Below are 27,804 nucleotides of genomic sequence, written 5' to 3'. Positions count from 1 at the left end.
TGGGACACATTGCCCTTTGACACCAAAAGGACAGTGTGGTAATAACATCTTTCAGCAAACTATCAGTGATTTTGAACCTTGAAGCTCTAAATCCAGACAGCGGGGTTTCCCATCTCGATATTATGCTTGGCTATAGAAGCAGATTGGAAACAGCTTTAAAATGTAAGTTACATTTCTTATGGCATGTCTTCCACTCTGGGGGCACTGTTGCATATACTCCTAATACTATCAAGCTGCCACTTTTAGGTTGTTTAAAATGTCAGACAATTAAGTATTTCTGCCCATAAAGTGTGCTTAAAAAAGGCGAAGAGATTGAGCTTCTTTTTTTTCCTACTGTGGAATTTTATGCTCTTTATCCAAGGCTTCTCTGACATACCATGCATTTGGAATCTGCCCTTGACTCAGCACTGGCCTTGATGCGAGCCCATTTTGCAGCCCAGATGATTTAGTATGTTCCTTATTGCTTCAAATATTGAAGGGGAGGGGGGTAAAACCCAGCCGAACTCGCTCTGTCCATCTTTTAAGCTGACATAAATCTTTATGAGGTAAAATAAGAGTATACACTGTGGCGAGAGTAGCGTTTAAATAATAACAATCGTTTAAAAACAGATAAAATCTATCTAGAGGTGGGGAGGTGGAGCATGATGCGTGTCTTAAGGTATAATTCGTTTATGTTTGTGGCTTGTGCTGACTTATGAGTATCAAAATGACTTCGGGTCATAGATTATTTCCACTTTTATTTTTCCACCACAGCACTGCCAAAGAGTCCTTATGGTTATCCTCATAATAATGCGCGCGCGCGCGTGCGTGTGTTAGAGAGAGAGAGAGAGAGAGAGAGAGAGAGAGAGAGAGAGAGAGAGAACGAGAGAAAGAAATATGGGGCCGGGCTTAGCGCTCATGAATATGAAGTTTGCAGGCTTGGACACTCCCTCGTTGCTGAACTTGTGTAGCTTTCTCCAACTCTGAGCAGCAGTCAGTCAGCAGTGAGCTCGGCCGCCGCATGGCTACTGTGTAAACTTTGCTCAACAACAACAAGTGGAGAGTGTAAGATAAACGAAGAGGCGCACAGGCTCGGAGAACCTGAGGGACGTACTAGGAAGGTCTATGAATCAGGAACCTGCGCTCCACTGAACAAATCGTTGCTCCCCACTCGTGCATGTTTAAACCAGAGGAGAGCTCTGGTGCCGTGTGTCGGCCAGACGATTAGTACAAACGAGTGGCAACAGCAGTCCGGAGGCATGATTTTGAGACGGGGCTCGGTGGTTGCTGCCTTTTTACTCTGCTTTCTCGCGAAGGTACGTGGATTGGTTCCTTTTTTCCGCTGAAAACGAGCGGGAAAGGTCACTCAGTTCGGGCCGTTTGGATGTCCTCTGCTTTCTGCATGCGTGTCGCCTTTGAAAGTTCACAGCTATGCTAACATTACATGTAGGCATGCCTCTGCAAGAAAAATCTCAACAGTTAGCATGCTGCGTGCGTAAAAACTAGCGTACATGTGACGCAAAAGTGTTAAAAGTGTAGCTTTTGTTTTTTTGTTTAGTCCCCTCCACACACAGTCCCATTGCACTCACTTTTCTGTCTTCAACAGGTGTCAGAGGGATCCGGACAATTCGAGTTACAAATCTTATCGATGCGCAATGCGAACGGAGAGCTGCTGAGCGGCGTGTGTTGCGACGGCGCACGGAGCGGCGCGGATAGAAAGTGCACACGGGACGAGTGCAATACGTTTTTTAAAGTTTGCCTAAAGGAATACCAGTCCAGAGTTTCCGCTGCAGGGCCCTGCAGCTTCGGAATGGGATCTACGCCTGTCCTGGGAGGGAATACCTTTTCTTTCAAGAGCTCTGTCAGGAATGACAAATCCAGGATAGTTTTGCCCTTCAGTTTTGCCTGGCCGGTGAGTGGAGACTCTAAGAAAAGAAAGAAAAAAAAAATCTCCAAAGAGAGAAAATGTGTGTTTGCAGGGCAATTCTGCGCAATTACTGCCTGTCAATCATTCTTAACCCCCCTCCCCTCAAAAAATAGGAGAAAAAAAGGATAGAAAGCACAACAAACAAAGAGTGAGTTTCTCATTTGGCACTTGGTTCTCAGTGAATTGTCCCTTTGAGAAAGCGCCCCCCCTCCCCTCCTCATTATGTGCGCTAATTGACCAGGTGCAGGCATTTTTGCACCATCAGGCCTAGACCTGTCTGCTTATGTGTAAGGTTGTTAAAACCGCGTTACATATAATCATAAAACCCGAGTTAGAATTTGGCTTAAGGGAGTGCAAGTGGGCAGATTATGACTTGCAGTTAATCTGAACTCCTGGGTCATCTAATCTAGTAGAAAAAAAAAAAAGATGAAACATTTCAAGAAATCCACTCTTTTGTTGTTGTTGTTATTAATGTGTTGAATGGGTTTCCTCCTTTCCTACCAGTCCTTATGAATGTGTGCCCCCTTGTCTGGCCCGATTGAGTAGATTAAAATAATTTTTAACTCTCAGATTCCCCTTGTCTGCCTTCCTGGCAAAGCTGGTCATGTAGCACAGTACAGCAACTCCAGGGTGAAAACCCACTTTCTGGTTTCCTTGAGTGTCAGCTCTTCTTCATTGAATAAATAAATGGGCCTGACAGGCCTGTGGGAGTGTTGTAGCTCTGTGAGAGGGAGATGATTTGCCATGCTGGAGCACATTTCTATGTAGTGAGAGAGAAGAAGGGGGAGAAAAGAAAAAAAAAAAGGACTGCACAGACTGACTGGCCCCACAGCTTGGCCCGCAAACTCCTCTGCTGTGCCTGATGGGTGAAAGGCACAGTCTGTTGGTATGTGTTGTTCAATTACATCAAGGCTATTTTTACCTCAAACTTGATGGAGGTTCTTGTTGTAATTTCAGGCACTGCACTTGAAAGGCCTCGAGGATGAGAGTGGGGGAAGAAGTGGACTTTTCAGTTTTCCCCTTTCATGTGGTTCATTGTTGTGTGCCTTACCTGTGAGGTCGAACAGATCATTTAAATTTGTGTTTTCCCTGCAATCTGCCAGTAAAATCATGTTCTCAGCAGGATGGCGTGCAGTTTGATCTAGCCTGTACTTTTATTTGTTCTCCTCTTAGTCTCTGGCACCTCACAACTTTCTTTAAAAGACAAAGGTTTGTGTTTATGTTCACACTATGGCAACACTAAGTTAGTATTAATCCTTGCAGCCCGACTAGTTTCATCTTACTGGATAAAACCATTTCTGCTTGGAAACGGCACATTGTTGACATTGAAATGCAACCCGGCGCTCTGCTCGCTTTCCTCACATTTCTCTTCTCGCACGCTGATAATGTGAATGCTTTCTTTCCAAACATGGCCTGCATGTTCTGGGCCTAATGAAGGATGTCCATGTCGTGTTTTAAAATCTCCAGATACATAGAAATATGCTGTTTTTCTAAAAAAGAAAAAAGTTCTGCACAATCCATCAGGTCACTTGTTTTGAACCCATATCTGTAGAAATCAGGAGTTTGGAGCTGCTCGCTAGCTTCTCCCATCCTTCACTTTAAGTGCTTTACTTCACTGCACATTAACAATTGTCAGGTTAGGTATGATATCACTCTTTGTCCTTTTCATCAGTTGATTGGCTGTTGTGGACAGATGGCAGTGTGGTGCAGTTGGGTTCTTGGGTACTCTGAGTTCATGAAACTCCCCCCAGCCCCCCACTCTTTCTCTCCCTTCATCCTCTCTACTGAGCTGCATGAAGTTGGCCTCTTGTCCAGGCTAAGGGCTTTGTTTAAGTCACGCTCGGTTGGACCCCAGGCATTTCATCGCTTTAACCTTGCCACCCACGGTAACTGCGGCACTTAATGAGGCTACACACATGCGCTTAGATCAGGTAGAGGCAAGAGCCAGGCATCCAGCTGAATGACATCAGCCGCACATCTCTTTCAGAAGTGTTTCAGAGCCCCGTGCAGGTCCTGGTTAATGTCCGCCTCATGCTTGTGCCCCACAGAGAAGTGAGGGCCCTGCTACAGTGGCAAGCCGGGACAATAGTGAGCCCTCGGTGACTACAGTGAGGATTACAGAGCATAATAGATGCACTGCAGCTGTAATGCCAGCGCAGGGCAAGCAACAGGAAGCTGCAGTAGTAGACTCAGCAGTGATATAAAGGTTGGCTCTCAGGCCTTCAGTAATTTGCCCGTGTAACACCTGTAAAAGGCAAAGGCCAGAACTTTGCTCTGGAGTCCCCTCCTCCCCGCCATCGTCTGTATCTTTGAGCGATTCCTTTCCCTCGCTCCAGTGATGCCTGGATTTCAAAGTATCTTTCCATTTTGAAAAAAACCAACCAAACAAAACCAAACAAAAAGAAAACCTCTGGCGTCTCTGAGGCCTGAGACCCGGTGGTATCCCTGTTTTTGGGTTTTGGAGTGAGTCAAAGCAGTCTGAGAACCGGGATCAGGTGCGTCAAAGAACAATGCTGAGCTCAGTCGGACTGTGAGCGTGGGAGCAGTGGGAGTAATGACATGTTTGTAGTTGGCTCTGATGTGGCAGTTAAGTGCAAATTACTCAAGTGAAAGAGAGAAAAGAATGTTGTTGGGTTTTTGTTTTATTTTTTATAATAGTGTAATTGCTGTGTTTTGTCACCGCGGCATTACATAATGCCCTCTGATGCTTCACTTCTTATCAGTTGCTCGCAGCTTCTTGGAAGGGAGACATGAATCGAAAATATGTATTTAACTGGAAAAGATAACCTGCACCTTTTAATTTTGTTTCTTTCCCTTAATGGCCTGTGAACCTTGACAAAGACCGATGACTGCCTGCTTCTTTAAACACTTGGATATGGTTTTCATTCCTGGACTCGGGTTCATGTTTTGATTAACTTTGCCTTGTGAGTAATCTGTTTGCGGTGCCTCGTGTTTTAGTTGGCAAAAGGTGAGATTCTTTTGGTCGGGGTGAGGTTCTGTTTGTACCAGGGGCCGACGTACCTTTTAACAGGATACATAAACTGAGTCTCCGTGTAACTCCTGTGATGAAAAAGTCCTGGGGAAACAATGCATTCCTTCCTTCCAACCCCAATCAGTGAAAGCCGGTGGGCTTTAAAGAAGATCACAAGAGCGGGCTTTTCAGGACTGAACCAAGGTTTTGGTGGCAAACAGGGTGTGTTATTTAGCAGCCCCAATCATTGGTTAGATTGCAGGCTGATACCATGAAAGTGATTGACTCAGGAGAGCTGATACAGAAAGTCAACATGCCTTTGATGAAACTGTTTACATTTCCTCTGTGCTGACTGAAGCCTAGACTAGTCCAATCTGTTCTACCTTGCCGTTATTTAGACCTTTGACCTGTTCCATGAGACACCCCCTCTCCCCCTGTACTTTTTTTCCCCTTATATTTCTTAGTAATGGTACATCAAATGGCTTCATTTTCAGAAAGAGGGAAGATAAGAGGGTGTGTGAGGGGAAAAATTCCCCTACTGAGAGGATTCAGTAGTGTTTTTTGGCAAGTGAATGTGATTCGAACTGGAATGATCTTTATCGCTTATGCCGCTTGTCTGTTGGACAGTGCCTGCTTGGCCCGGAAAGATAAGAAGACATATGGCCACACTTATTGCACTTGGATGTGTGTGTCTGTGTGCAAGTGTGAGAGAGGGGAGGGGGTTAGAGAGTGTGCTATGTAGTTCAAAGAGGAGAAGTGAGTCAGCTGGGAGCCTGGGAAAAGTGAACCTGGCAGTGGCAGACGGTTATGGAGTTATGGAGTGTTGGCGAATGAGGAGCCAGCCAGTATCTCACTTTCTGGGAGCAGTTATTTAGCATGAAACTAAACATCCCATTAATGGGGAAGCTACTTGTTGGATCAAGCCGCACTGATGTTTCACTTGACGTTGGGAACCCCGTGGTATAGAAACATTAGGAGTGTGCCAAAAAGGGCAGAACAGAAAACATCGATATCGAATTTTTGTTTGTTTGTTTTTTTCCCCCCCAGTTTTTAACTGCGAGCCCTTTTAATCATGTTAACGAAGGAGCACTACACGATCACGTGACTGCACGATTGCATAGCTTCAAAAGCGTCCGTGTTCAGGCAAGTCTAATGATAGAAGATATGGGTGTGTAAGTGTGTGTGTCACGTTAAAGAATTTTTTCTGTGTATATTTTTTTGTTTACTTATTTTAGGAGTACTCCGTTAGATTTGACGCCTGTTAACGCCCAGTTCACTACAATGAGGGATTTCTTTCCCATCAGTCTCGGACACATTGTGAAATGTTGCTGTGCAGCAGGTGAATCCGGGCTTGTTGATGTTTTCACTTGGCAGGGATCCATTGCTGTTCCCTATTTAACTGCCAGTAGAATGATAACGTGTTGGCAAGTGCAAACAACAAAACAAAAACAGGGTTTTAACACAAAATCCTCTTTTTTTTTTTTCTTTTTTTTTTTTTTTCTCCACACTTTAAATGACAAACATGTCAAGTTAATGTCACCATGATTCGGAAATTCCAAAGATGTTTCTCGTCATTTTTTTTTTTTTATCTTTCAGTTGAGTTCCCATTTTTTAAGATGACTTCTCCACGTGTGCTGTGCTGTCACATGGGTGATATCCTGATATTTCAAAAGTCTGTAAACATTTGCTAGATGTATCCAAGCGCTGTTCTTTACGCTGGAGTATTGGTTCTCTAATGAGAAGTCTACTCTTTTGCAACTGTGTCAAGTGCTGGTCACAGGAGGTGAATGACAACATTTACACAATACTACTTAATGCTTGAAGAGAAGCCAGAAGACTCTTGTTCCTACTGTTAAAGCAACTCTCTGTAGGTTGGGCTGTGGCTTTAGGTGACTAGGTATCACATAACTACTGACTCACTTGTTGGAGCTCTGCAGCAAGCGATTGCAGCCAATTGTGAGTCAGAATATACTGTAAAGGCTGTTGCTGATGAGCGCTGCATCTCAAATAATGGCTGCCCTGATTGCAGCGAAATACTGGCACGGGATGAGACGAATGTCTCCTGGAAAGATGGAAAGGCGAATGCCTGAGAAAACAAGGTGAAGCCGTGAAAAAGCATCAGGAATGACTCATGCCCCCTTTTGTTCCTCTGTGGAAAGAGACCAGGGGTTTTCCTTCAAGCTGGTTTGTTTATCGTGAAGTCATTGCTGCGGCAGAAAGAGGCCATGCAAAAAAAAAGAATTATATATATCTGAAATGCCTCCAAGCATCGCTGCTACGGCCGAGTACGCGTGTGAATGTAACAAGTAGGTGTTTAAGTTGGATGCCCAAGTTAATGTAAGTGGATTACACCTTCTCACAGCCGCATGCTTTTTTTTTCTGGGACTCTGTCGTGTGCGCTCGCAGACACTTTGTCCGATTCCCTCATAACTGCAGCGCAGGGTGGATGTGTAAGCCGATATCGGTGTGAGCGCTACCGACCCTGAATCGGACAAAGCGTTTTTGGCAGTGCTGAAATGTAGACGGGCCCTCCAGAGTGTAGCTCTCATTCAGTTTCTCTGTGGTTTCCCCTTTCTTGTATTTCAGTTTTTTTCCCCATTTCACCATCTCTTACGCTTTTTTTTGTGTGTGTGTGTCCCATTTTTCTGCTTGTCCTTTAAAAAATAAAGTGGCGTTCCTAAGCACTTCTGCCTGGCTTCATCATAGCACGCCTATTGAAGTACATAAATTAGGATGAAACTGAAAACCCCACCTACGCTGCAAAAGAAAAAAAAATATAAAAGGAATCAACTGGCCTCTCACCACCGTTTTATAAACATGTGGAAAAACTGTATTTGGGGAAAAACTGTTTCTAAAGAGGGGCAAGGTTACAACGGCTAATATGAAGACAGATCTTTGGCTCTGCTTTTTCTGTGCGCTCTTATTTTTGACTTACGGTTGTTTTTTTGGCACGTCCAGCGCCGTCCTGCCGGGTGCTTGTCCACCTAGACCAGACCACTGCTCACTGTGTCTGCCATTCTAATCACAGAGACCTCCGCACCACCTCGAGCTTATCCTCTTAATCAGATCAACAGGACTATTGTTCATAGTTCACGTTGGTTTCTGTACTAGGCTTTGTTTTGGGCTAACCCGGTGAGAGGCAGATGAAACGTCATTGGCAAGGTTGGTGAGGTCATGGGAAATGGAAAAGTTCTGGATTTTAGTCTCTTTTTTCGTAGGCGTTACAAATGTACCATTTATGACACTTGAGGAAAAACACGTTCCAGCCCTCAGACCTCAGATAAATGGGCCCAAGAACTGCAGCATTCCCGATAAATGGGAGAACGTGTGAACCTCCTACGAGTTAGTTTGCATGGTCAGTAAAAAAAACCACAAGGGCACTACTGTGATGTAATTCACTGAACTTATCATGAAGTCTTTCAAAAGATTTGCCACTGAGTCATTTTGTTTATGATGCAGGAACTCCTCCTCTCCACTAACGCTCCCTGTATGTCTTGTCTTCCTCAGAGGTCCTACACTTTGATAGTGGAAGCCTTGGACTTCAACAATGAAACCAGTGGTAAGTATTTCTCCTTGTCTGGTATCTCCATCTTACCTTCTGTTCATTTCTTCTTCTTTTTTTTTCTTTTTTTTTTCCTTTCCCCCTGTCACAGCAGTGCCTGGGAGGAGTTTCGTTGAAGGTCAGGGAAGGAAGTTGATTCTTCCTGAACCCCCCTGCCCTCTTCCACATGGTCCACTGGGTGGTTTTGTGTGTGCGTGTGTGTTAAAGTGTGTTGACAGGTGGCTACAGGGAGGAGATGAGTTAAAGGAAGTAAGAGGAAGAAGATGGGATTGGGGAGGGCTGTCAGGGTAGAGGAAGGGTGCCCCCCCCGCCCCCTTTCCTTTTTCTTTTTTTCTTTTTTAAGACAACAGAGCCTCGCTGCTCCCCCAATAGAAAAAACATTTTTATTTGGCTCATGACTGATGGCGGGTGCTGCCAGCCAGGGTCGGGGTCACACTGTCTCACTGTCACTGAGGCGTGAAACATAGTTCATCCAGCCGACCAGCTTGAGGCTTTGACTGGTGTGTAGGAGACTGAAGCCTCAGAGCTCTGCTCTGTTTGAGGTTAAAGTGACCTCTGGCCTGTGCATGACCGCAGGCATATAGGCGGGCTGAGCTCAGAGCATGTGCGGTGGACGACTACTAGTCAATAATGTTTGGGTAAATGCCTTGAAAAATACAGATGGTCAATACCACAGACGGGTGGGGGTTAAGATGATTATAAAAAGATGTTCAGCCACAAAAGCAGCTTTCTATCACCACGCAAAATGCTAGTGAACTGGAGTGAGTAGGACAAGTGACAAGAAGTAGACACCACTATGAGAGAGGAGGTGGCGCTATGTGGGGATTTTCACATGGGCAGAGTAAGAGAGGGCCCAGCGGGGTATCTGTGAAATATTGGTACTTAAACTGCTTGAAATTATTTTTGACAACTCTGCCACTCTGAGACTTGAGCTGCTCCTCCCATAATTATGCGATCAACCTGACTAAATTCTGGTTCCTGCTGGGATTCCTGCTGGCTGGTGGTCAGCTTTGTGATTCCAGATGAGGGCAGGGCCTTATCCCGTGCTTGTTTATGTCTTTTTCGAGCTCAGCGAGGTTTCGGTCTTTTCTGCTGTATTTGCCGCTCCCCGGAGACCCATTAGGGCATTGGTGTGAAAAGCCCCCCGAATGTACACATGAGGTGCTGTTTAAGCCTCTGAGCCTCCAGCAGGCTGGCTTGAGGTTCTGTAGGCTTCGTGTGTTTGACCGACATCTAAACAGATTCCTGAACAGAATAAAACATCTGGCTCAAGTTAAAACACCTGTGTAAATGTAGAACATGAATCGTTTAGTTTTATAGCGTGTTTGAGAAACCAGCTTTCCTTCTTTTTTTTAAAATTAGATTAAAAATTTTTTTTTTCTTTTCTAGCATGTCCTTTCTAAACTTTTTAAAGTTGGTCTGATTTATGTTAAGCTACGAGCCAGGCAGCAGGTAGCAAGGGCGTGCTACTCCTGACACTGCAGGCCAGCAGTCGGTAGAGAAATACCACACGGTTAATCTTTGGATTCCAGAGTACTGCGAAATATCACCGGGCACTGTGATTTCAGGATGCCGCCGTACACAGCGTAGTAAATAAATAACAGCGGGCCATCCACCCGCCCCCCCGCGCTGCGTTGCATCATACTACACACAGGAGCGATTTACCTCGCGGTCAACCACCCCTGCTCGTGTGAGCGCAGTAAATGATGACTGTGACACATTTTTCATTCTCTCCCAGGTGGAAGATTTAGACATGGAGTAGCGAGCGCGAGTGAATGAGCGGTGTTAATGCGAAAGGGCTTGCATGTAGATGGTGCGGTGTCTGGAGGTTGGGGTGAGCGTGTTTGCTCTGCGAGCGTGGCTCTCGCCTCCGTCCTCTATTTGCCAGAGCTGTGACCTCTTCCACATTGACTAAAACGCAGGTCTGTTTCTGTGTGGATCTTTACAATCAAAACATAAACTTGGTTCCCTCCTGAAGTGAAGATGGAATCTTCCAAGTGTTGATTTCAATGCTTTTGGGAGCTATTGGTGCCCAAAAAAAAAAAAAAAATGCATGTGAGGAAGGCAGACTGGGGGGAAAAGTGCTGATGGCACACTGGCTGGCTTCCCAGTAGTGACTGTGGCATCCTCGCACTGTAATTTACGGCGGCTGCAGTTCTGTCCTCGCCTGAGCAGATGCAGAGGGCAGCGTCAGAGACCAGCAGTTTCCTCAAGCTGTAAACCTGAGAATCACAAACCAACCATGGAGAGTTGGAAAGGGAAGCGTGAGAAAAAAAGCAGTTAAAAGTGCTCATTACCCGCATCCTTTTTTTTTTCTTTCTTTCCTGCATTTCATCCCACTACTTTTCTTCCTCTCCAACACACATAGTTGCTTTAATTACATATAATCTGCTATGTAAGGGATCTTCTGCAATTTGTGTCAGAATTCTTGGTCCGGTTTTAGGCTCTCGGAGCAAAGTGCAAAAGCGTAATGTAGGATGCTGCATTCCACTGATGTTGGGGTGTTTTTGTTTTCTCCTCTCAGGCCCAAACATTTGATGAAACTCAAAAGAACCAGAACAGAAAAAGATAGTATTTTTCTTTCCTTTACTATGAAATTCACAAGTACGACTGCTTGTGCTTCCCCCCCCCCCCCTTTAAGGTGTAGATGGGAGGTTGATAGAAAAAGCCTCTCATTCTGGCATGATCAACCCCAGCCCGCAATGGCAGAAGCTGACGCACAACGGCCCCGTAGCCCAGTTTGAATACCAGATCCGGGTCAGCTGCGACGAGCACTACTACGGTTTCGGCTGCAACAAGTTTTGTCGGCCCAGAGACGAGTTCTTCGGGCATTATACGTGTGACAACAATGGAAACAAAACCTGCCTGGAAGGCTGGTCTGGACCTGACTGCAACACAGGTGAGGCCTTGGGTGAGATGGCAGCATGAAGTAATGGAAGAAGTCACTTTGAAACAGATGCTTCTGGAGAAAACTGCGTAAGACTGCAGGATTAGTCTTTATGTGTATGAAGGAAATGCTTTCTGTTGAATTGAATGACATCTCCGTTCTGCCCCCCCTTTTTTTTCCTTTCTTTTTTTTCTTCTTTCCTGCTAGGAGTGTGAAAAAAATCATATTTCCTCCTAAAAACAAGCCTGGGCAGTAATCAGTTTAATAAATGTCTCATGCCATGAGACTGCGGTTCTTAGACTGTCAGTCTGCTGATTTGTATGTCACTAAAATGTTGTCAAATGTTGATTGACTAACAGTTGTGGGCTGTGAAGAGGGCAACCAGGAGAAGTTGGATCCAGGGTAGTTTTGGCAAGGCATGCATGGTTGTCTGTAAACAGCTCTGATTGTTCTACAGACAGAAATGTCAAATAGCGCTAATCATATTATTTGCTGTTATAACTGCCACAGGCCAAGTGTGAATCTAGTCACCGTGCAGTTAAATGATTAATTCTTCCTCTTCTTCTAGCTATATGTCGACAGGGCTGCAGCACTGAGCACGGATCATGTAAGGAACCAGGTGGATGCAAGTAAGTGCTGCTTCGTGAGACTTTTCTGCACTTTTCCAAATGAAATGCCGACCGTTGATTACCCAGTTTCCCCTTCTTGTACATTTACACTACTTCCTGATCCATAGGATGTCAGCTAAGGGAACTTCCCTCGACCATATTCCTCCATATTCCAAATACCAACGCTTGCTCAAATATAACAGTTTGAGCTTCTGCAGTAATAAACTGTCAATAAACATACGTTTTCTCGTCCTTGGCCCTGCAGGGGAGGGATGTGTCTTTCGAACAAAATCCCCATACTCTGTGATTTTTGAGCGATTTCCTGGTACAATGAGAGAGTTTTTTATGCAGTGTTTCGCACCATGCGCATTCTTCTCCTGGGTAACGAACCACAAAAACAAAAACTTTGCAGGTGCAACCAGCTCAGACACAGGAAAAAAAAAAAAGAAGTAGTTCGCCTGCGGTGGGAAAGAGCCGCGTGCTTGCGGTGAAACACTACCGGTGGCTGACGCTAGATGTGTCTCGAGGCGCTTTTTGAAGCGAAGGGGAAAAGAGTAGAAAAATCTAGCCACAAAGTCGCAGTGACGTAAGCTGAAGGGTGATGATGTTTGCACATCAGGGGCCCGTGCTCAAATGATTTATTTTCACAGATTAAAAACAAAGCAAAAATACACACATGAGTGAAAACAAACTACCCAGAGTTGAATTATTTGCACCCTCTGGTAAAAAAGTGATTTGATTACTTTGCAAAATGTATGATGGTGTTCTCAAAATAAGTTCTACCAATGTTTTCCAATTTATGTATATCAGTATGCTGATTATTTACCAGCTGTCATCTAATATCAGTTGGGACAACAGCTAATCTAAGCCTCTTTTCTTTTAACAGTCCAAATGTTGTTTTCCCCACAAAATATCCCAGTCTTCGCTCCTTTTGGACTGAGCCAGCCTTTTATCTTCTTTGGCTAGAATACCCTGCGCAGAGAGCCATTTGATTCAAGTGCCTTCACTTGCTGTGGGGTGTGTTGCCAGAAGCCTGTGGTGGTGATCATTTAGATGTGTAGGGATTGTGTCCAAGCACCAGTTTTGACATGGCACAGATCTTTCTCTGTACATGTTTTTGGCTTCCCAGCCAACAGACTATCACTACCAGGGCTTTAACAGAGATGTAGGCTGAGCTGCTTGTAAATCTCTCGTGGAGCTCTTGTGGATGGGGGCTGCCAGTCTGCGCAGTAGGGCTCGACTGCCACAGCCCTGCTGGAAATGTAGCTCTCCAAACGAGGGGAAGTGTTAAGCAGCGAAATCGTGTGTAACATTCGGATGAGTCTTAAAGTGTATTGTTTATGTAGCTAATGGCTTCCTAATGCTGTTTACACGCACAGCCAGAGGAAAAGCCCAGCACAGAAGGGTATCGGCGTTAGGGCATTGTGTGCGCGCAGTAAGAGTCGACTCTCATCCTCATCCCGGAGAAGGGCCCCACGGCGTCCGGCTCTTCCCACAGTTCAGGCAATGGTTGCTTTCTTACTTGTCTGATTTGGCCATAAATCAAGCACAGGGATGATCAGGTTTGTTCATTCTGTGCTGCAGCTTTGTTGTTTTTCCCAAGCTTTTGACATCATCGAGTTTCATGTAATTGCTTGTGTGACTACTGGCAGAACAAGAGCCTGAATGTCTTTTAGTCCCTGTACAGGTGTGGCTATATTTAAAGCTCAGGGTTTAACTCTGTTTATATGCACTCCGCCAACAAACTCTCCAAGCAAGATCTACTGCTGCTGTAGTCAGTGAGCAGTTTCCCATCGTTGGGCTGTTGCGGCGTCTCAAACAACTGCAGTACATAGCAACATTAGCTGCAGGCTTGGCAGCCCCGTTGTCGCAGCAAAGCCGTAGCTTAATGACTTTAGAGTCTTTAGTGATACCCTGAGCGTCCGCTGTTGCTAATGGAGTAACAACAGTGCACCTGTGGCCTGCACAACACTTTGAGAAGGCACATGTGCACCGCTGCAACCTATCAGATTCTCATGGGTATGAAATCTTTGTGCATCAGCAGAACTGCACAGTCTAATGTCACATTCCCCAGTAATTTGGCTGTGTAATAACTGTAAATGATTTGGGATCCTGCTGCGGGGATTCCAGCTCCACTTCTCATGGAGGGGGATTAGCACACTTTTAAGAATAGCCTCTTTAATCACAGACTGAGGTTTACTTAACTGCCGCGTTTATTTTTACAGTCCGCCCGTTTCTTGAGGCTAATCAGCGTGCCGCTCCCCCCCCCCCCCCCCAGTTGCCCGCAGGGGGTGGGGGGACGCTACGTTTCCTGTCGCTGGGCTCAGCAGCAGGGACTGCATCGCCGCTTTGCCAGCTTTTTAAAGAGCCGATTTATCAACCGGGGCTGGATTGCTGTCTTAATTATGGAGCCGAGCGAGAAAGGGAGCAGCATTATCGGTGTAATTATGAACCTGGATATTTCAGTGGTCAGCAGGCTGTGTCCTCACCCTCGGGGCGCAAGTCTGACTTCTGACTCATGGGAACCAGGACGAGCAGCAGTGTAACAGCCAAGAAGGCTGAACCCTCCTCGTCTGCCGCTGCCAAGCCACAGGCGTAGTGATGTTAAAGGGAGCGTCTAGTCGCATGCTAATGTTAGCTGTGCTAAAGGTCCCATTGGAACTGTAATTTAGTGTGTTGGGTTTTTGTTTTCCTTGTTTAGTAAAAAGCTAAATGCTCCTCTTTCGTCGTCGGCGGCAGCTCCAAGTATTGTTTAAAGGCCGTTACATAAACACCCTGCTACTTAAAATTCATTTGCGGTCTTTTAAGATGCAGCCCAGTTGTGGGAGCTGGTTTGTTTCACGCTAGTGTGTACTTTATTAAGTTAAGATTATGGCTCAGTAGCTGCTGAACGAATCTGGAATACATGGAAGATTAAAATATTAACATTTTCAGGCAGCGCGTGGATTATCTGACCTCTTCTGTGAAGGTTGTGAACTTTTCTGAAGGCTGTGCGTCTGTCACTGTCTGTCTCTACTTGTTTTTGTTTTTTTAATTTTCTGCATCCATGATTCCGGGTCTCTCTTGAAAATGAGATTTTTTTTTTTTTTACCTGGATAAATAAAAGACTAATAAAAAAATCTATATCTCTGTGTTTTCCAGGTGTCTGTATGGCTGGCAGGGTCAGTACTGCGACAAGTGCATCCCCCACCCCGGCTGTGTGCACGGCACCTGTAAAGAGCCGTGGCAGTGCCTTTGTGACATCAACTGGGGCGGTCACCTTTGTGATAAAGGTTAATTTCCTTCTCTTATTTCAGCTCACTGTAGGAGCAGCCACTGTTGTGCCCAAACAAACTGTGATCCTCCCCCCCTCTCTTCTTTTTTCTCCTTCTCCCAGACCTGAACTACTGTGGCACTCACCAGCCGTGCCTGAATAGAGGGACGTGTATCAACACAGGACCTGATAAGTACCAGTGTACCTGCGCGGAGGGTTACTCGGGAGCCAACTGTGAGAGAGGTGAGTGTCCGTGTTGTCTATATCTTCCAAGCATTCTTACAGTTAGAATAAATGGGAATGTTCTGGGCTCACCAAGCTTGCAGACAAAAGGTCAGAGGTGCCTTCAGTTTGTAATCAGAGGAGGCAGTAACTCGGCAATAATCTGTTTCCACTCCAGAGTAAGTGGCCCCTGAGTCAGGTAATCCACCGATCTTGATCTTTTGGGGCCTGTCATCCTTCTCTCCTCGAGACAGATGGGGTGTGTTGCTAAGGTTCAGCTGTTGCAAACACTTACCATGGAGATGATGTTTTTTTTTTTTTCCTCATTAAATCTGAGGCTCGCAGGGTGCTGACAGCTTAACTGCAGAGATGTCAGGAAACCATGCCCCTCATAACAGGAGGTCTGCAGACCGGACGATGCGTTGGGCTATTGTAACAAGGAGGCCCCAGGGTGCGAGCGCTGCATCCCTTCCCTCCTCCCCACGGCATACCGAGGGGACGTCCGCCGATCACCTCCTACTGCCGAGTTATTCCTCGAGCGAATCATTAATTTTTTGATTTGTTTGGTGCTCACTCATCCTTAACTCATCTGTGAAGGAGGTGCCGCGACTGCCCCCTCTCCCGCTCTCCCTCCCGCTACTCTCATCTTGTGCCGCCTCTCAGAAGAAGAATGGCGGGGAGTCAGAGGGAAGTCACGGTGCATTGGCCGGGTCAACTTAGCATGAAAGATGATTTCCTGGTGGTGTAGTCTGCCTGGGCGGGTAATGAGAGCGAGAGAGAGGGGGATTTTTGAGCGGCCTTTCGGGGCAGAGGAGGAGGTTTCAGAGGTGAAGGAATGACTCGATCGTGGACGTGTAACAGCTTGGACCGCGGGTAGAGGGCTCACGTTTCTAAGGGATCAAAGCCAGAACCTGCATTTGCACATCACGACTTGTTTCAGTATCAATACAAATAACATATATTCTGTTAGCAGGCACAGTGGCAGAAATATGTATATTTGTGATGCTTAGTTTGTCATTAAAACAACAAGGATTTTTGTTTTGTGATCTCTCTTTGTAGCCGAACACGCCTGTCTCTCAAATCCATGTTCGAATGGAGGGAGCTGCTCAGAAACCAGTCAAGGCTACGAATGTCAGTGCGCACCAGGCTGGACCGGCCCCTCCTGCACGATCAGTAAGCCTGAATGTGTGCACATTCTTAATGTCAGTACCTTTTCACAGAAAATATCCTGTTGCTTACACGAGACCCTCTTCTCTTGCGCAGATGTTGACGACTGCCTTCCCAACCCCTGCAACCATGGCGGTACCTGCCAGGATCTGGTTAACAGCTACAAGTGCCACTGTCCTTCACAGTGGACGGGGAAGACGTGTCTAATTGGTGAATCGCTCACCCTTTCTACACCACTTCACAGCTGTCAGCAACACGTGTGCATGCCACTAACTGCATTCTCTCACCCTCTAGATGCCAACGAATGCGACAGCAAGCCTTGCGTCAATGCCAACTCATGCCGCAACCTGATTGGTGGATACTTCTGCGAGTGCCTCCCTGGTTGGACGGGGCAGAACTGTGACATCAGTGAGTCTGAATTCTGTCAGCAGCGGCAGCTGCGGGTCAGAACGTCTGTCCAGCTCCTGTTGCTCTTTTAGATATTTCAGTTCCTTTCATCGTCTACATGCTGCATAGAAGCTGTAATGTGAAGGTGTTGGGGAGAGTTGGACAAGTGCAGTCCTCCTTTTTATTTTTTCCTCCTGCAGTATAAATGAATCTGCTTTATCATTATGAGGCCTGTGTGTGGCCAAGGCCACGGTGATTAAGGGTGGCTCAAAACAATCGCAGGGACTAGTTTCACTTGGCAGCAGAGGGGATTGCTCAATACGCTGTTTTGCACCGAGTTTTGCAGCCACATCATCCAGCTCACATGCACAGCACTCTCCAGCTCCGACAATGTTTTTAAAGGCCCCTAGCATGGGAAACTCAAAGCACAGACTTGTTTTTAAAGACAGACTATTTAGTTAAGCTGTTCAGAATTAAATCTCGGATTTGTTTTCATGTGCAGATATAAACGACTGCAAGGACCAGTGCCAGAATGGGGGAACTTGTAAGGTAAGGTCAAAAACCCATCTCACTTTATCTGGTATTGCTGGTTTGCTTGCCAACTTGTTTGCTTTATTGTGTCTCTTTTGTCAAAGCCAGAGACATTTGCAGCGGTTGTATAAATAGCTGCCGTAAACGGTTCCCTCCAAACCGACAGTGGAATTGTTGTGGAATTCCTCTGAAATCAAATCTGAGAGGAGTGGGTTCAGAGGGGTTTCTGAGGGAGGGGCGCGCAAGTTTCTCGACCACACTAGATAGAATTACCATAAACATTATTGCGTTGAGCCCGTGCCAGGAAAATGTGTTGAAATAATTGTGTAGCTGTGATATTTACCCCCCCCCCGTCCTGTTCATTCTGTGCTCTGGTTTGACAGTTATTGTTTGGACCCCACCCTTTGAAAGCAGTTAATCAAATTTGTGGCTGTGCGAGGTTAGCTCCGGCTTCTCTCCCTCATACTCTCTTTCTCCCTCTCTTTCCCAGGACTTGGTAAACGGCTATCGGTGCGCGTGCCCGCCTGGGTTCACCGGCGAGCACTGCGAGAGGGACATCGACGAGTGCGCGAGCTCGCCGTGTCTGAACGGCGGCCGCTGCCAGGACGAAGTGAACGGATTTCAGTGCCTGTGTCTGACTGGCTTCTCAGGAAATCTCTGCCAGGTGAGACACGACTCCCACCACTATCCCACACCAGTGCGTGCGAGCATCTTCCCTTTCCTCATTCAGCGTTTTTAAGCCTCTCTTTTTGCTAGCGCTGCCTGTATCTTTTGGGCTTGTTGTAAAGTTTTCCTGCCCCACCCTCTTAAACGGCTGTTGTTCCACAGTCCTCCTTTTTTAAAAAGGGAGTGCTTTGTTGAAGCTGCTCCTGGCTACAGTGGGATACATTCCTCAGCGCTGAAGCCCAGACTCAGAGGACGGGTCCTATGTCTCTGGCTCGTCCCCCCCCTCCCCTCCCCTCCTCTGAGCGCTGTGCGTGTGTTGTTTCCTGGCACAGTTTGTGGGGAGGATGCTGTGGGTTTTGCTCTGTTTTCTGTAGCAGAAACTATGTCAACTATCAGGTTCATTACTCTCTATTCAAAACCTTTTCTTCCATAGCTGGATATTGATTACTGCTTGCCCAACCCGTGTCAGAACGGAGCAGTCTGCTTCAACCTGGCCACAGACTACTACTGCGCCTGCCCAGAGGACTACGAGGGCAAAAACTGTTCTCACCTTAAGGACCACTGTCGCACCACCACGTGCAAAGGTACGTCTCCTGATGCAAGTACTGCAAGCTCTTTGCCCCCCCCAGCGAGGGGCCTGAAAGATGATCTGTGCACTGTGATGTTGTATAATGCTGAATAAGGCCAGATATTCACTATTTGCCTGGATACTTTGCCCACATTTTTCCCATGAGGGCAATACCTGTATTTTAGTTTCACTCAAAGTAATTTCTTGGCCAAGGTGAGCAGGGGTTTTGTTTTGTTTTTTTTGTTCCGCTCTCTTGATGATGGCCCTCCCTCCCTCTCCTCAGCAAAGCTTTTCCGATGATTCTTCCCTGAAAACCTGGCAAAGGGCTGATAGCACCGTGTGTGTTCTTAGTAATGACTTGGTGGGCTACCTCTTCTTTTCCCCCTCAGTGAATGCGCACATTTCTCTCTCTTTCTCCCCGTCTGTGTAATTGAGTGAGTGGACCAACCACAGAGTCAGATACCAGGCGCAAGATTCTTTCTGCTCTTGGCAAGAATTAAGTGATTACAGGGGAACAAATTCACCCAGCTCACCTAACCTGATCAGACGGGGGCAAAGGAAGGGATTTCAGTTCTGAGTAAAATAGAGAATGAATGAATTGCTTATGAAAGCATAACAGCTTATCTCTGTCATTCTTTTTATTTGCCTTTTCTTTTTTGACAGTACTGTTTTTCCTCTGGACTTTTTTTTTTTTTTAACCACATGGGCATTATATCTGTAAAGGCCTGTTGCCCTTTAGATCTGTCGTAATGTGTCTTACATCCCTTCTTGTTTATGGTAAACATGGGTCCTGGTTTAAGGCTTATTTATAATTTGCAATAAGCCTTTCATAAAGTCATTGGTTTTACTATTTAACTTGATTGCCTCTCTGCAGTGATTGATAGCTGCACGGTTGCCGTGGCATCCAACAGCACACCAGGAGGAGAGCGTTACATCTCATCAAACGTTTGTGGACCTCACGGTCGCTGTCAGAGTCAGGCCGGGGGCCAGTTCAGCTGCGAGTGCCAAGAGGGTTTCAGAGGCACCTACTGCCACGAGAGTAAGGACAGAGTCCAAATCTACAACTGATCGCAATGTATCACGTCGTAAATCTAACACATCTCTTGCCATCTTCAGACATCAATGATTGTGAGAGTAACCCGTGCCGCAACGGGGGCACGTGTATTGACAAAGTCAGCGTGTACCAGTGCATCTGCGGTGACGGCTGGGAAGGCGACCACTGCGAGATCAGTGAGTACGATTGTTTATCCTGCAACCTCAAAACAAGGCCACACTTCCTTCATGGTGCCTGTCGATTCATCTTTCAACACGACGTTTGTTTGATATGCCGCACATAAATCACGCCGTTGTTTATTGTTGCAACCAGACATAGATGACTGCAGCACCAACCCCTGTCATAATGGAGGGACATGTCGAGACCTGGTGACGGACTTCTTCTGCGAATGCAAAAATGGCTGGAAGGGAAAAACTTGCCACTCCCGTAAGCTTTTCTTTTTTTTTTTTCCTGATTTTTCCACACCCCTGTAGACTGTTTGTGCAGGCTCATGGTATGTGCTAATGGCTCTTTGTAATTACCCAGTATTTTCTACATTGTGCTGAGTGTCATGTAAGAAAGACTATCCATGCACCCTCCAGGCGAGAGTCAGTGCGATGAAGCCACATGCAACAACGGAGGCACCTGCTATGATGAGGGTGACACATTCCAGTGCAAGTGTTCCCCGGGGTGGGAGGGAACGACGTGCAACATAGGTGAGTCATCCAGCTTGGTTTAATGTTTCATCTCTGCACGCACGCACACGAAGAAGTTTGCTTTATGGGAGAGCTCCGTGTTGTGTCAGATCTTAATCAGATCTGTCAGATCTGCGAGGTCCATAAACAGTTTTTATCCCTTCGTGCTGTCAGCTCTCCCTCCCACTCTCATCTCGCCCATTTCTCTCTCTCCTTTGAGTGCCGACAGACGTATGCTTAAAATGCCTGATTGCACTGACAGTACACTTCAAAGTCAAAGAATATAGGGCGTAAGAAAAAGGAAAATTAAGGCTGTCAGGGAGAAGAAGGAAAAAAAAGCCCAGTCAAAGGCAGTCTGAGTTGGGTTGAGGTTCATGATTGTGCTGATGATCCTCTTGGTTGTTTGGGAAAGCTCACTGACAAAAGCAAACTTGACCTTTCTCTCTCTGTTCTCAGCCAAAAACTCGAGCTGCCTTCCAAACCCGTGTGAGAATGGAGGTACCTGCGTGGTGACGGGGGATTCGTTCACCTGCGTCTGCAAGGAAGGCTGGGAGGGTCCCACGTGCACCCAAAGTAAGAAAGGGCGGAGGGTGGTGGTGTAATAGATAAAGGTGGACAGTTACTGCCATTAAATTATGATAAACATTGTGCTACCTAGTGCAAAGGTGAACTCCTGCATCTGATTAGAGCAGACTCTCCCATCATCTTTTGATCTGTAGCTTTTTTTTTTTTCTCCTCTCCCCCTCCTTCCTCTTCTTTCTTCTCTCCCTGGCTGCTGCCGGCCATGAGAGGAGAAAGCAAAGGAGGGAGAAAAGGGCTCAGGAAAGTGGAGACAGATGTTTCTCCCCCTTTCTGCTAGCTCAACACGCGCCCCTCTCTCCCCTCTCATTCGTTGCATTCCTGTCCAAACAGTGACATGTCTGCTTGTTCTAGAGCTCTCCTCCTCCACTTCCCTGATTTTTATATATATATATATACATATATATCCATCCCTTTTTTCTGGGATCCCTGCCATGTATGCATGCACTCTAAAACATGAATTCCTCTTGAAACTTTTTTGGACGGGAGGGAGAAGGTCGGGATGGAATTATGGGTGTTGCCAAGGGGTGGGTGGGGAGGTGGGTTGCATTTTTGAGGGTGAGATTCGACTCAGTGTTGTTAATAAGGCATCGTGATCAGGCAGCGCTGAGTCCGGGCTCGACCGGCCCAACACGCCTCTGCACACGCAAGCTTAGACGTGCTCTTGCTGTCATGTGCACAAAACGTGAGAACAATCAACATGCTCACTGCTCTCGTCTCCCTCCCTCCCCATTCTATTTTTTTTGTCTCTTTCAGATACCAACGACTGCAGTCCACACCCATGGTAAGTGGAAGCCAAACATTTCCTGCAGATTTAGACAAATGTAAACAAGCTGCTCCTCCTCGTGTGATAGTTTCTCACCTGCGACGCTTTCACTCTCTGCTGGGAACCAGGCATACACCCTGCCCCTGTCATTCCTGGGATGCAGTCAGTTAACTCTGTTTAGTGAACTCCCTAACCCAAGCACACTTGTCCAAAACAAAGAATAGGAGTGATTGCTTTAATTATCTTTGAGAAATTGTTCAGTTGACTGGTGAGAAAATTCCAGACTGAAATGATCCCCCTGCCCTCTCTCTCTTTTTTCCCCAGCTACAACAGTGGAACTTGTGTCGATGGGGATAACTGGTACCGCTGCGAGTGCGCCCCAGGCTTCGCTGGCCCAGACTGTCGGATCAGTGAGTATTAACCCTGCCTCCAGAACGTCCCCCTGATCGCAGTTTGAGCAGTCAGTTAGAGCATGCCCGGGACCATCAGTCACTCCAAATGGAAGGTCTAGTCAGCCAATTATCTTTTCATTGGGCTTCAGGCCAGGCTGAGTCATTTTGGTGTCACTCCACCAAGCCTCGCTGCTTTCCCTGGGGGAAACCAGCTTAGCAGGCCAACGGCTAATCAGCCATGCTCTCTGACACTGATTACACAGATTGTTTTCCCTCTTAAAGGCTTTCAGATGGCCACATTCTTTCCCATTGCAAACCCTTTGTTCGCCTAAGTCCAGCCTTTAGCTCCTGCATACCTGCTAATGATGCTGCCTAATAAGACCAGGGCTGGCATAAAGCATGTTTGCTTGTTTGTTTGGTTTTTTCTAAGTAATCATTATTATTATTATTATTATTAACTGGTTAGTATGTACTGTTCAAATGATGCACAGCCTTCGTGAGTTTAGCCTAGCAATTAGACTTGTGTGCAGAGTGAAATATTTGAATGCTGTGTTGCTGTGCTCTTTATGCCACAAAGGAACCAATTCTTACCCCTGGCTTCTCTCCTCTGTGGCAGATATTAATGAGTGCCAGTCCTCTCCATGTGCCTTGGGCTCCACCTGCGTGGATGAGATCAATGGATATCGCTGCCTATGCCCACCAGACAGGACTGGATCCCACTGCCAAGAAGGTAGCAGCCTCCACATGATGGGGAAAACAACCCCCAACAAATATGAAAATGAAGGGGGAAAAAAATAATAATTGAAAATATTTCTAACAATGTGACTGCTTTTACACAGTTACAAGAAAACCTTGCTCCGTTAATGGACACGTCACCCCTGATGGAGTGAAATGGGATGAAGACTGCAACACTTGCCACTGTTCCAATGGGAAAGTTGTGTGCACAAAGGTAAAGTATTTATGAATGCTCGGCACACCTGTGAAGTCTATGTCATGCTTCCGAATGGAAGAAGTGCTGCGGAGAACTGCACAAAATGGATCGCGTTGATGTTTGGTGCCTTGTTTTCCATGAGAAGGTGTAGGCAGGGCCACGACATTATGTGTCACTGGGTGGAGTTGGCTCGGGAGTGCCAATTTCGTGATGCAGTTAGTTGATTAGAACACGAGCACACACACCGGTTCCCACTAAGGGACGATTGGGTGAGTTAGACAGTAGTGCTGTCATCGTCATGGCTGTCTAACCGCTAGATGAACATTGCTGGCTTACTAGTGGAGCTCACCTCGGCAAGAAAATGCATCGTAGGATTGAAAAAGATCTGGGAGATGGATTTAAAACTTGGCCTGACATCACAGTATTGTTTGTTTGTGATACATAACGATCTCTGACATGCAGTGGAGACAAATCAATCTTTGGACAGCTGTTACCACTGGTCCAGTTTTTTGTTTTTAGACATTCGTACAGTGTGACTCATCCTCTGGAGACCCAGAGTAGTAAATGAAATACAAATCTCTCCAGTTATGCAGATGTATCTGGGGATATGGCAGTGACAGTTTGAAAGTGTTTTCTACTGTATAGCGTACTCAGTATAATATAAATGTATCAATGCTCCTGTGTTTTTCCTCTCCAGATGTGGTGTGGCCCGATGTCATGCAAACTGGGTGCCAAGGGCCGAGGCGAGTGCCCGTCAGGCCAGAGCTGCATCCCCCTCAGGGAGGGCCACTGCTTTGTGAAGCCCTGCATTGAGCTGGGAGAGTGCTGGCACTCCGACCCTCCCCAGCCCCCCACCAAATGCCACCCCAGCTCCACTTACCAGGACAACAGCTGCGCCAACATCACCTTCACCTTCAACAAGGAGATCATGCCTCGAGTGAGTTACCTAGGCACCAGGGAGGAAGAGATTGAATTTAACAGGTTTTGGGCTCGTTTTCCATCCCTCCCCTCCACCAGCAGTCTTAAATGAATGGGAGCAGCAAACTGTGAAAGATTACCCATTCCTCCAGGGCAGAAAGACTCCTTAACAATTCAGCCATGTATTTAAATGTGCTCCATGAAGGAGTGGGGGGGAATATTTCTCTCGGAGCCTTGTCTGCATACAAGTTTTGTTCCTGAGACTGAGGCATTCATGACTTTTTAGCTTCTGCCAATCCCAATCTTAAACCAACCACATGGGGAGATTAATTTCAGGATGATATGGATTTTGAGCTGAACAGGACCACTGGCGACTCTGTCACCACATAGAATGATCACTTGCCAGTTGCCTAACAAGCATGACAGCAGATAGTGACAAGCATATGAGTTTGCGGTCTTTAATCTAAATTAGGTGGATAGGATGTTGGAACATGCTGCCAAAATGCAGCCTTGGCTCTTCTTTTTTTTTTCTTCTTCTTCTTGATTGCCCTTTTTTCCTCCCTTTTTTTTTTTCTCCCTGTTTGTTAACATTTGCTTCATTCCCTTCAGGTCCAGGGCTTGACTGTGGAAGGAGTATGTAAGCAGCTGAGGAGCTTATACGTGGTCAAGAATTTCTCCTTGGAGCATTCTGTGTCCATAACCTGTGACCCCTCATTCTCAGCCAGCAACGAGATCCACGTCTGCATCGTGAGTACTTCCTTCCACTCACTCTGCCATGTTTGACTGCTTCCATTAAAGCACACACAAAAAAATGCTTTTGATTCATAACCTGCATCGTAGAGTTCTTGCAGCTGCGGTAGGATGTGTTATGGACGTAGGGTTGAGTTTCTGTGGCTTCAGTTTACAACAACTAAACACTTAAATTTCACACCTCGCTTTATTCTTTGCCTTTAGTCGACTGACGACCACCGCTTGGACGGGAGCCCCGTTAAAAAGATCACAGAAAGGATAATTGACCTGGTTAGCAAGCATAACGGGAACAACACGATCATCTCCGCCATCGCAGAAGTGCGTGTGCCAAGCCCCAGCAAAACTGGTATGAACTGAAACTATTTGTTTGATTATGAAGTTTTCCACACTTGCACACACCTGCATGTGCTGAAATGGGTGGGAGGATTTTTTTTCAATTTTTTTCTCTCTAAAGATCAGATCATGAGATAGAGCCAAGCCCTAAAAGTGACAACATAGCTGCACACCAAAGAAAAAACATTCCATGTATATGTAAACTGATTCCTTAACCTCCCACACGACTCATGGCAGTTGTGATGGAGCTTAAAAAGAATCTAGCCAGGATCTTCAATGGAAAGAGCAGAGCTGCTTGGCTACATGGCTTTAGATTGGCTCGCGGTACAACTGGCTGGACTTTTAGTCAGACTCCCACTTGTGTTCACCATTCATCAGTACGGTGACAGCAGACTGCTGATACAGCCAAGTAGAAGCAGCCTCCTCTTCAGCTCCAGGCTTGGAGGTCAGGTTGTTCTGGCAAAAGCGCATTAATGACTGAGCTAGCTTGATGCATTAATACAGAAATCCTACTATTCACCGTTTGAGTCAATTCTTTTTTATTTGTGGTCTCTTTCTGACTTGTCATTGTTTTCTTCTACCAGATTACCTAGTGCCCCTTCTCAGCTCCATTTTCATTGTCATCTGGGTCCTCGTGCTGGTCTCCATTTTGCTGTGGTGCATGCGCCGGCGGCGGAAACAGAGCAACCACAACGGGACATCAGCGACCAGCTCAGAGGACAACACGACCAACAACGTCCGGGAGCAGCTTAACCAGATCAAGAACCCTATAGAGAAGCACGTGGGCCTCACAGTGGCCATTAAAGACTATGAAAATAAGAACTCCATCATTGCCAAAATAAGGACAAATCATCCCGAGGGAGATGAGGACGACAAGGAGAGGCACTTGCAGAAGGGCCGCTTTGCCAAACAGCCAGCATACACACTGGTGGAGAGGGACGAGAAGGCGACCATCTCCAATCCCAACTCGACATCCAAGCACGCTAATTGGACTAACAAACAGGACAATAGAGACTTGGAGACGGCAAACAGCATAAACAGGATGGACTACATTGTATAGCAGACAGCTGTGTTGCTGTGCAACCTAGCCTTACGCCTTCACACCCAGGTGGTGGGTGAAACTGGGGGAGCTTTGGCATGTGTAAATAGTCATGTCAGTTGTGACCCCCCTCCTCCCCCTCAGTATTTTCAGATATTTCCCCGTGCTAATTTAAGTTTTGACAAGCTGGCTTACACTGGCAGTGACAGTTGCTTTGGTTGGCTGGAAACACAAAGCACTGGTATACATTTCACTGTAGAACTAGTTGCAAACGTGTCCTCCTATGCATTTCATTTCCCCGTTTCCTTTTCTTTTTTTTTTTTTTTTTTTTTTAGCGGACACATTTAAGGGGCTCCTGGTGTAATTGTTGTACAATGAGTTTAAACTACCCGACGTGTTCAACACTAGAGCTAATTATTTTTAGTATGTGTTTGAATTTTTTCTAGTTCTATTTGGAGAAAGTGCTTTTTCAGCTTTAGACTTCAGCAACTGTCAAATGAGACAAAAAAAAAAAAAAAAAAAGATCAACTTTATTATTTATTTTTATTTTTAGGGTTGGGTGGGGAGGGAGATGAAAGGGGTTCGATGTCAGCAGTTGCTGTCAATATGAAGAATTTATGTGACAATTTAGAACGTGTAGATATGTACATTTTTTTTTTATTAATCATTGTGTATATTTGATTTATTAACTTAATAATCAAGAGCCTTAAGATATCATTCCTTTTTATTTATACGTTCCAGTTTAGTTTGAAGGTTTTGATAGCTGTGGAAGCCTACCATTTCTTTCAAGGTTTTTTTGTTTTGTTTTGTTTCCAATGCATTCAATAAAAGCCAAATTTCAGAGAAGACAAAAGATGGGTGCTTTGGCCCTGAAAGAAACACTTCATTTTTGTTTCCCTCCCATACACACGTTGGACATTTCATTATTTGTTGCCAGGACCTTAATTGTAGACAAGTGAGGTTAGGACAACAAAAGATCACGGCTGCTGCAAGGGTTGGACATGGTGGCAGACACATTGCTTGCCACTAATGGATAAATACTTAAGGGAACAAAAATTCTTCAGCAGCTTCAGTTTAACCCAGACGTATTTCAAAGGCTGTCGAAATCAACCAAGTTGCAAGGCAAGTCACATCAGTATGACACGCCAGAATTCCCATCTGCTTTAGTCAGCATAATATCATAAGCTAGACTGTGAGTACTTGAACAGTAGGGGAGCAATGGGAACACTGTAGTATCAGATAAATACACTGCCTTGCTCTGCAAGAGTCCGCTTTGTTTCTGTGCACATTTTGTTTCTTTTTAAAAATTGAGGCTCTTAAAGACAAACATGTTTTATCTCATTTGTTAATAACCCTTTGAGATCGTGGCAACACTTTGTCCCTTTTCTTTTTTTGACTTTGTGTTATGAACTTGAGAATTATGTGTTGATCTGGCAATATATTTTTGAAAGTCATATTTATTAAATATTTTGTATGAAACGAGAATTAAAGTTGTCTCTGTTCTGGAGAGAGAGTGACGAGTCTGATGCATTGAGCCAAACGTGTTGGAGCATATTAAAGATCTCTCGTGGCGTGGGAACTACAGCTAATGGTTTCCTAGTCGAGTCCTGGAGACGCAGTACTCATAACGCTCAGATATT

The 27,804-nt window shown here is 45.8% G+C and overlaps 1 protein-coding gene across 1 annotated transcript; it reads left to right on the top strand.

Moving 5' to 3' along the window:
* Window positions 1–489: 489 nt before the first annotated feature.
* jag1b (jagged canonical Notch ligand 1b) lies at window positions 490–27,671 on the top strand. The gene is made up of 26 exons (XM_026189032.2): window positions 490–1,295; window positions 1,586–1,891; window positions 8,385–8,436; window positions 11,081–11,338; window positions 11,895–11,955; window positions 15,076–15,206; window positions 15,311–15,430; window positions 16,469–16,582; window positions 16,673–16,786; window positions 16,871–16,984; window positions 17,466–17,512; window positions 17,985–18,158; window positions 18,594–18,744; window positions 19,603–19,767; window positions 19,845–19,958; window positions 20,095–20,208; window positions 20,364–20,477; window positions 20,913–21,029; window positions 21,792–21,819; window positions 22,126–22,211; window positions 22,810–22,923; window positions 23,033–23,142; window positions 23,822–24,061; window positions 24,652–24,789; window positions 24,997–25,138; window positions 25,710–27,671. The coding sequence occupies exons 1-26, from the start codon at window positions 1,239–1,241 to the stop codon at window positions 26,183–26,185; spliced, it is 3,657 nt and encodes a 1,218-aa protein (XP_026044817.1). The 5' UTR covers window positions 490–1,238; the 3' UTR covers window positions 26,186–27,671.
* Window positions 27,672–27,804: the final 133 nt, after the last annotated feature.

This window comes from Astatotilapia calliptera, chromosome 13 (genome assembly GCF_964374335.1).
Source record: "Astatotilapia calliptera chromosome 13, fAstCal68.1, whole genome shotgun sequence".
Lineage (NCBI taxonomy): Eukaryota > Metazoa > Chordata > Actinopteri > Cichliformes > Cichlidae > Astatotilapia > Astatotilapia calliptera.
This window is presented reverse-complemented; position numbering and strand designations above follow the sequence as displayed.

What these genes read in the sequence shown, in the direction of transcription:
- jag1b (XM_026189032.2), top strand. Translation starts at nt 1,239, where the DNA reads ATGATTTTGAGACGGGGCTCGGTGGTTGCTGCCTTTTTACTCTGCTTT. An exon ending in GGGGCAGAACTGTGACATCA is followed by an intron (nt 16,985 to 17,465) that starts GTGAGTCTGAAT and finishes TTTCATGTGCAG; the next exon opens with ATATAAACGACTGCAAGGAC. An exon ending in ACGAGATCCACGTCTGCATC is followed by an intron (nt 24,790 to 24,996) that starts GTGAGTACTTCC and finishes CTTTGCCTTTAG; the next exon opens with TCGACTGACGACCACCGCTT.